The sequence below is a fragment of the Seriola aureovittata genome, chromosome 21 (genome assembly GCF_021018895.1).
Source record: "Seriola aureovittata isolate HTS-2021-v1 ecotype China chromosome 21, ASM2101889v1, whole genome shotgun sequence".
In the NCBI taxonomy this organism is placed as follows: domain Eukaryota; kingdom Metazoa; phylum Chordata; class Actinopteri; order Carangiformes; family Carangidae; genus Seriola; species Seriola aureovittata.
This window is the reverse complement of record NC_079384.1, coordinates 7,818,603-7,828,113: the sequence shown is the minus strand read 5'-3', so window position 1 is coordinate 7,828,113 and position 9,511 is coordinate 7,818,603. Positions and strand designations below refer to the sequence as shown.

The 9,511-nt window shown below is 44.7% G+C and overlaps 1 protein-coding gene across 1 annotated transcript; it reads left to right on the top strand.

Annotated features, from left to right (window-relative positions):
- The first annotated feature begins 236 nt into the window (after nt 1-236).
- nog2 (noggin 2) lies at nt 237-2,852 on the top strand. Its single transcript, XM_056365367.1, has one exon. The coding sequence runs from the start codon at nt 1,503-1,505 to the stop codon at nt 2,136-2,138; it is 636 nt and encodes a 211-aa protein (XP_056221342.1). The 5' UTR covers nt 237-1,502; the 3' UTR covers nt 2,139-2,852.
- The last annotated feature ends 6,659 nt before the right edge of the window (nt 2,853-9,511 follow it).

Genomic DNA, 9,511 nt, shown 5'->3' with positions numbered 1-9,511 from the left:
TGTAATATGCATAACGTTGTTCATGTTGTGGAATATTACACTATAATACGGGATAAAACTGGTGCTTTAGGACCCAGTTGATCCTCCTGATTGTGGCTGATATTTTCCACGTTGTGAGGGGAGGGGGTGGCCCGGGGGGTGGGGGGGCTGTCAATCATAGTGAAAGTGGCCGGGGTGGGCAGGCCCCTCTGACACTTTGTACCGTCGGAGGGGGATATTTAACTTGGGACTGAGCACCACTCGCTACAGACACACTCACACACAGTGTGCCTAAGCAAAGAAACGCTCCAGCGCCAAGTCTCTCAGACTCCTGAAGTAGGAGCGACTCAGTAGGAGCTTCTGTACCAGTTATCAAAGGAGTAGAAACGCTCCCTCAGGAATTGACCGCTTGCACCAACCAGGCAAAAAGGCTCCATATTATGGACTGTCTCGTCATGCAGCGACAGAGGGATCTGGAGCTTTTCTGAAAGGATTCAGCAATGCCACAGTGAAAGGAACGCTGAACTGACAACGTTTACTGGCTTTCTGCAGTTTGCATTTGCTTTGCACCGACACAGCAAATTTGCTGTAAAGCCACTTTTCAGCGTTTTTTTATTACATGCACAGCCGAGAGTTCTGTGGGAATATTACAGCCTGTGACTTTCATGTGAAAAAAAAAACTGCTCTGCGATCTGGAACATCCTCTGGAAAGATAAATGGCTGTTATTTCATAAATTGAGATTGCATCCCACTGCGGCGCAGTTTCCTCTAAGTTTTTGGACATTTTCAGTAAGGTGCACATATCGACGGCTGGAATACCACAAGGGACTGACTGCATAGACTTACTCCTCAGTCCATGGATTGTGCGCCCTGGGACCTTGTCAAACCTGAGAGCGTCAGGCGACGTTAAGAGAAGCCACGTTTATAAAAGCCGTGCGTAAAAATAACATTGGCCAAGGCAGCCCTCATTGCCGGGCGCGTGACATTTAAAACTTGGTGAGGTACTCTTTTGTGCGCCCTTCTCTCTCTCAGGACGCTCCGGATCTATTCTGTCTCTTTAGAAAACACTTCATTCCATGCAGCTCTCGCCTCGGCCGCTGTCATCCAGTGTAGACAGTTCGTCGTGGCTTCGAGTCCCCGGGGTAACCATGACAACCGAAAGAAACCCAAAGTGAATCCAAGGGAGCGGGGTGAGGCCGGAGAGAGCGTGAATAGAGTTTTCCCCATTTTGTTTTGTGCTTTTTTTGGTTTAGACTAAATACTTTCTGCAAAGCAGGAGCACAGCTTCGCGCTGCAGTTGCATCAGCGGGCAAATTGCAAAGTTGAAGGAGCCCTAAAAAGCAAAGCAGTCCGCTCCATGTCATTCAAACCCGACGTGGTCTATTAAAAGTATCGCCTTGCTGGTGACTGAACTTCTACTATTTATGAAGCCCCGGGCTAGGCATTGCAGAGAACACAGTAACCGGGAAAAGAACTGAATATTCTTTACGCGAGAAGAGCCGGTGCGTAAAACAACAGGAATAATGGGCCTCTCACAAACGCTGCTCGTTTACGTGCTGGTGTGCGTTCACCTTGGAGTTTCCCAGCATTACCTTCGCCTCCGTCCATCGCCCAGTGATCACCTCCCCGTGCCCGACCTGAAGGAGGACCCCGACCCGGAGTACGATCCCCGGGAGCAGGACTTGGCCGAGAGGACTCTGAGGAAAAAGCTCGGCAGTAACTTTGACCCCAACTTCATGTCCATCAGCTCACCCATGCTGGTGAACCTCTCCGCGCCAGACAACCAGGTGAAGCTGCAGGGGCCCATGCCCAACGAGATTAAAAAACTGGACCTCACAGAGACCCCTTATGGAAAGCGGGTAAAAGTGGGCAAGAAAGCCCGTAGGAAATTTCTGCAGTGGCTGTGGACCTATACGCACTGCCCAGTGGTGTACACCTGGAAGGATTTGGGCGTGAGGTTCTGGCCACGTTACATCAAGGAGGGAAACTGTTTCTCTGAGCGCTCTTGCTCCTTCCCTGAGGGGATGTCTTGCAAGCCCGTCAAGTCAATCAACAAGATTTTCCTGCGATGGTATTGTCAAGGGTTTCTAAGACAGAAATACTGTACGTGGATACAGGTGCAATACCCAATCATCTCAGAGTGCAAGTGTTCGTGCTGATTTTCTCTAAGGAAGTAGCGGTGGTCGAGGGGGGAGTGGACTGGAAATACGGTTTCTATTGCACTGTTAACTCTCTACAGAGGTGGGCACCATAGCAAATCTATTTTTTTATATAGCATTTTAAGTGAAATACCAACATTGTACATATTTAAGAAAAATGCAGCTATTTTTTCTAATTGAACCAGGACCATATTTTATTCTCAGCCCTGAAACGCTGTTTTGGGGGGAACACGAGCACTTCATAAGGAAGAGCTTTTTTTTTGATATTTTTTATGAGACATTGAAGATGGGATGCATATGCTACACTTCTCCAAGAGGTGAACTTTTTTTTTTTTTCAACTGAACATTGATGCTGACTGTTATTTCACTGCAATGCTGCCTAGAGTTTTTTGTATAATATTAATATCAATAATAATTAAATTGTAAAAAAAAAAAGAAGTTGAGGTTAAAGATATATATAAAGGCGTGAACTCAGCTTTTTTGGAATACATAGTATTGTAGAAATAAACAAATCTGTACGTTTTATTTATTATTTTAACGATTGTGAGTATAGAGCATAAGGAAAGAGAATAGCAGAGTATACCAGAAAAAAATATGGGAGATGTCTACTTGAATATTTCTAAAAATGACAAAAAAATAAATAAAAAAGTAAAACATATCAGTGTACATGTTATGGTTACACGTTTTAGCAATAAAGCCTATCTTTTCAACATGTGTTAGTGTCAAGCCATGTTGCTTACAACGAGTGTCTATATCCAGGGGGGCGTGTACACTGTAAAAAATATCATCTGAACATGTTGTCTCATCCAGTCTGCAAATCTTTCCCTGCAAGAGAAGAAGTCTGCCGGTGGCTTTCATCATTTCACTTGTTTCCAACAGGGTTTCATTTACAGGATTTTCTATAAATAAGTGTCATAAAAATGTTTCATAAAGAGTCTCTGATTGAGTTTTCTTCAATTGGAAACCATTGAAATTGAGCCACGTTTTATGAAAATACAGAAGACGATGTCAGGCTGATATTTTTTGCAGTGTAGACGGTCGGGCTCCGGAGTGGAGTGGAGTTACTGACTGCACATTAAGTCCAGGCTTCAGTGGCTCTTGTGTGGACTGCCTGATGCTCCACGCCGTCACAGTGATTTTAGAAAGGGCTGATTTACTACGCTGTGTAATGCGCAACACACACCCCGAGCGCCTCCACAGAACTGGCATTCATTTGTCTCAGCACAGGGAGAGAGAGAGAGCGAGAGGAGAGGAGAGGCCACGCACATTCATCTCCCTCCCTGTCTGTGCACACGCTCGTTTCATGGCTCCGAGGTGTTAACATAATGGGTAAAATATGATTCAGACATTTCAAACAGTGTCAGATGATGAAATGGCCAGCGTGTGTATACGCGCAAGCCAGGGGCGTCTGGGGTCTGTGCTTTTTACTCTGGAAGCTCCACACAAGTTCCACTGAGGTATTTGTATAGAGGTGGACTGGAGCAGACCGGCGCCTATTCAAGTCTGACCGCCCTGGAGAGAAAAAAAAAACACAAAGCCCATAAAACAATGGTCAACTGTTTTTGACGTTAGCAGACTATTAATTGGAGAGCTGGGGTATGCTGTCTGCAACTTAAAGAGATATGGCCAATTAAACGCGCTGGAGACGCGCAGGGAAATGAAGTCCTATGAAATCAAAGCGAGGAGTCATTTTCTGTAAGTAGGGGGTTTTTATGGTGTTTATATTATTCCTCAAATACAATCAACGACTTAAACAGAGCTATGACCAAATGTCTGAAAGCTAAAAGCAGCTTGTGTAGTATTTCCACTGAGCGCATCTTGTGTGCGTTAAAGTGATTTGTGTTTTTGCGGGAAGAGTTGGATTTGACACTTGCCGCCCGGTTATTGTGACAGAACCACTGAGGGGATTTGGTAAGCAGAGGAGAAGAACTGCAGCATGCCAAAGGAGGAGGAGGAGGAAGAGGAGAAGGAGCAGGAGGGGGGCTGCTTTCCTTACTGTCAGCTTCTTTCTTGATGATGTCTCGGGGTTTTTAGAAACTGCGTCTCTGACTCGACGGCGCCACTCAGCCGCCCCCTCTCGACTGCGCAGAATGAGGCACTTTGGGAAACAGTAACCCTTTCAGGCTCTGCCCGGAGAGTATTTTAGAAGCGTGTGAAAGGCAATACGCCGCCCTGGCTCCAGCCAGTTAGGTGCGCACCTTTTAGAAACAGACCCTGCCAGCCAGTCAGATCAGCGGTTCTCAAAGTGGGGTCCGGGGACCTACAGGTGGTCCTTAAGGGGATTCCAGGGGGTCCTCAGCAAAATTATAAATAGGTAAATTACAGCAAAGTGCTTAATTCAGAAGAAATAACCCGATTTTTGAGTGTGTATACACAGCAGTCATGTAACACTATCATTATCAGCTCCTCACTGTCAGTGCCAGGTATTAAAAAAACAACTACAATCTTCTCAGTTGGGAGTCTCTGCACACAAATCTCATTAAATGAAAGACTTCACGTTTGTCCCTTTGTGTTTAAATCAAATGTGATCAGGAAACATATTTTAAATTATATAATCTGGGGTTATTATTTTATAACTCCCACTGTCACGAAAGTGTCTGATTGGATAAACTCACTTTTCTAACCTTTGCTATTTGTTCAAAATCCATCCCCAGCTTTAAATCGACTGTACATCCACTATATTAATCCCTTCCTAGAAATAGGAACCTTTTGAATACAGAGTTAATATAGAAGCATCTAACACGGTTGGAGGTTAAATACGGACCATGTGGGTTTTTTTTCTTACACCCGGGGAAAAATGCCAGTCCTCAAATGAGCAACTGCCAGAGACTCCTGTCTTCACTTTATGCAAAACTTCAATGTTGACTAAATCACTGCTTTGCACCATTCATAAAATCTTTACTTTCATTTATCAACAAATCACAAAACTTCATCATAAAATTAAGTTGAGGTCAGTTTACAGTCCTCGCGGCCACAGACAGACTCTTGACTGACATGTTATGCTGGGAAAAATTAGAAAACGTCTCCCATCAACACCATCAGAGCGCCACATGTGAAGCGTTGACACGTCAGAGCAGCCTGCATTCATACACTGTCCATAAAAATGTCAAGACAGTGGCGGCCTTTACCCTGTCAGACGCTCAGCATCATTATTGTCTGACACAGCCTGTCTCCACATTCATCACCGCCGACCTCTAACAAAGTGGGCTGCAATGAGCCCACAATGATAAATACTGTCTGGTATATTTGGAAGCTCCATATACATTTACACCCTCATGTGAATATGAGATAAAGCACATGCCTGTGAGGAGAGTTAAATCAAGGCCTGGAGACAATTAGGGCAGGGATGATGGGGTAGAGGGCGGGGGGAGGGGTGACATGCTTAGAGCCTATGATGAGGCTCTGTCTCCTGATGAGAGTCAATTATTATGATGGATTGCGGTCCTATTGGGAATGACTGGGGTGCATCAGTGGGTGGGTGGGTGGCAAAGGGTCTGTGGTGACCTTCATTCAAGTGAAAGACACGTCCATACCTGTGTGGACACATCTACGCTGAAGAATATGTGTGTAAGTTAAGCGTCTCCTGATTTCGTGCATGCATGCACACGCGCACACACACACACACACACACACATCTCCGGCGTGTGTGCAGTGGGCTGACAGACAGACAGAGACGGAGACAAGGGTCTGTGGCAGTAAGTAAGGCCCAAACCCCATGGTTGTAAAAGCCGGTGAGTCAGCAGTGCTGAGGTTATTGATGATGACAGGGTATTAGATGGAGCACTGAGGGGAGGGAGGAAGGGCTCTCACACTCACACTCACACTCACACACACACACGCACACACTCACGCACACACACACAAATGGAGTCACCACAGATGATACCCGGCATTCAGTCAGACCACCAGCCCCGGCTTGTGGTGTCTGGAGGCATGTGTGTGTGTGTTTGTGTGTGTGTGTGGGGGCGTCAAGCATTTGTTCATATTGTATAAGCATTGAGTGTTGCTGTAGTGTGTGTGTGTGTGTTGTGTGTGTGTGTGTGTGTGAGAGAGAGAGAGAGAGAGAGAGAGAGAGACAGTGAGAGAGAAGATATAGATGTATCTGTGCAGTGAGAGAGCATGAGTGCATGGATGTGTGTTTTTACAGATGCATTTCTTCCTGGTGGTCTTCATTTGATTGGTCAATCTCTAAACCACCAAAAGGCCCCGATTGGTTAATTACAGACCTCTCTCACCGAGGATATGCCTGAATGCATATGTGTGTTTTCTTGTGTGTGCGTGTTTAAGATCTTCACAAGTGCGCTTCCAGTTACTTGAGACATAGCCAAAATCCTCCTGATCTCAACCATCCATCACTACAAGAGCTGACAAACCTGACCTGGAATCAGCAGCGGCGGCCGCAAAATTCATAACATGCCACTACATCAACACAGCGGCCATCTTTGTCAGCAAACAACAGGTGACTGTAGTCAAATAACAGGTGATCGTAATCAAACTCCAATCATCACCAACAAGCGGCGCTTATGACAATTAAGCGTACTGGTAGGAAATGCGTGCAATGCCACAAGGAGTCATGAGCGCATTTGTCATTCACGGGACTGTATTACTGAAATCTTATTATTATCGTAAATTATTTGCCACATGGAAAAGTCTGGCCGGTAACTTCAGTACGCCGTTAGGCTGATGAGTGTGAGGAGCCGCTTGCCAAGCAGAGCTTTCCTGCTTTAAGTACAGAGAAAAGGCCAAAGTTGACTATACGTTCAACATCCAGGCTCCTTCCTTCAGCTCTGAAATCATCTCTGTGCACGCAACGGTTTGTTTTTATATGTTTGCTGTTGTTGCTGCCTGATGTAATCCTCGTGAAAGCAGTTTATCTCATTAATCATATTTGTCTTGTCTATTTTACGCTCTTAATCTCTTTATACCGGCAATTTGAAAAGTAATAATCAGCTAAATGATGTTTATTTTATGTGGTTTGTGTCCTTGGGAGCTCCCATGAACCACACAGCAGTCAAAAGGCTGCAGTGAGAGCCTCATAGCCCTACTGTATATGCTCCTATGCTGCTACCCTTTTAATCAGACGCATAGTGTCAGAGTCACATTTCTGTAGTCATGCTTGCTGATTACTCAGTTTAACTCTTGTTAGATGTAACAGATATTGTAAGCCCAAAGTAAGGCCTAAAAATAGAGCTGTGGGTGGCGTGGCACTCGCAGGGCTGGGAATAGTGCATATTCTGAGCTCTGTTTCCATGGTTACTTGTGCTTTCTCCCATTGCCAGCCTGGGTCTCGAAATCCTAAAAAAAAAAAGTCCCTTTGCATCAGTGGCCATGGGTTGTTTTGTCTTGTTTTTCATCCGTTTAAGAACAAGCTAATTTTACGTTTTTTATCATGTTTCCTCACCAATCAGGAAACATGCGTTAAAGTTTGTGGACCATGTTTGGTACATGCCAGTGTCACAGACTGTGGATTGTGAAAGTGTGAGGCCTGCGTCTAAAAATGTATGGACACAAATATGCCATTAACCACTACTGACTTTACCATCTTTACCTCATTAAACTAAAATCAGAAACCTTGGCTTGTCTGTCAAATGGGACACAAAATAGATGTTGTTTTAAGCCCATTGACCCCAAAATGAGGAAAACAAGGAATAAACTCACCGCACAAACATACACAACACACCCCATTTCCTTTTTCTGTAACACACACACACAAAATCTCAAGATAGACATTAATGTTTGAAAGAGCTCATCACCAGCCCACACAAACACTAGGTGTTCCAGGAGTGCTCCTGATACATAATTGGTCCCTGGTCATCATAACAACACACACAGGTAAACTATCTTTAAATTGTTTACTTGACTACTCAACTCGATCATGATTTGGCCGGCTTGATTATATACACACATATCAGCCCCCCCCCCCCTCAAGTAAAATCTATATTTTCCATATCCATCTCTCAGCTCGCTGATTGCTGCTTTACTGCCTACACACACACACACACACACCTCCCCCTCACCGCCTGTCCGGCGGCTGTCTCCCAGTACCCCTCTGTGCGCCTAGATGGCATGCTGAGAATGTTTACTTTCGCCACAGTGTGTATTTACAGAGCCTAATAGTTTTTTAGGCCGCAATGGCGCCTCGCTTCGTAACATGTGTACAACCCACCTACTCCCTCACATACACACACACAGAAAACATACATCACCCCCACACACACACACACACACACACACACACACACACACACCACCACCACCACCACCACCACCACCACCACCACCACCACCACCAAACAACAAATCAAACCTCTGGTATTTGGGGTTTGGCAGTAGTGTGAGCTCTAATGCAGCCAGGTGACACAAGGAAGCAGCAGCATCAGAATGCGATGTTACCTCCTCTGTGATTGGAGTGAATGGATCACATGAAGCTAAAAATAAGGCCAGGGGGAAGAGTATGTGTGCTATGAGAGGCTGAATGAATGCACGAAGGGCTTGCAATGAATGGTTGTGTGTGTGTGTGTGTGTGTGTGAGACATGTGGCAACCAAAAAGATTTGTGAATGTGTGTACAGTACGTGTGAGCAGGTTTGTGAGTGTGTGTGTGTGTGTGAGAGAGAGAGAGAGAGAGAGAGAGAGAGAGAGAGAGAGAGAGAGATTGAGGGAGATGATGAAGTGTACTTAGATTAAACAGATTATGCAGATGAAAGGCAGGCGGGATTTCTGACGGCAGACAACTCCTTCATCGTCACATTTGCAAAAGAGATGTGGGGAACCGGTTAACTGACCAATGGCTTCATGGCTATTGAAAGTTGCTTTGTTTTAGTGTTCACTGTCCTGTTCTTTGCTTTGGTTTTCGTTCCTTGCAACATGTACTCTGCAAGAACATAATCACACATACCTAAAAAAAAAAAAAAACTGCAGCGCCTGATAGGGATAGACAGCAGGGTCATGGGTCATGATTACACGTCAGCAGCTGAGCCATGTAATGAAATCAATTTAAGACGGTCTATGTCGATCCTCAGTAATTCTGCTCAGTTTCTTCATGACTGGTTCCACACACAAAAAAAATTCCACTTAATTAATCTTTTGTCCCCTGAGCAATATGGTTATTTAATTAAGTTAGTGCTTGAGCAACAAGTGAAGTAGCTGCTCCCAAAGAACGATGAGCAATACATTTCAGCTGGGTGTAGAGGAGTTTGATAACAATGTTTTTTTAAGTCGCAGCTCGTGTGTAATTGTATTTTCATTTTTATTATGTCTGTGTGTTTTTTTATTCTGTTTCTGTACCTGAATTTCAACTTGTTTACACGAATCTTGGTGAGATGAGACAGATAAGAGAGAAGTGACATTTACATGGAAATAGAAAATAATAAC

What these genes read in the sequence shown, in the direction of transcription:
- nog2 (XM_056365367.1), top strand. Translation starts at nt 1,503, where the DNA reads ATGGGCCTCTCACAAACGCTGCTCGTTTACGTGCTGGTGTGCGTTCAC.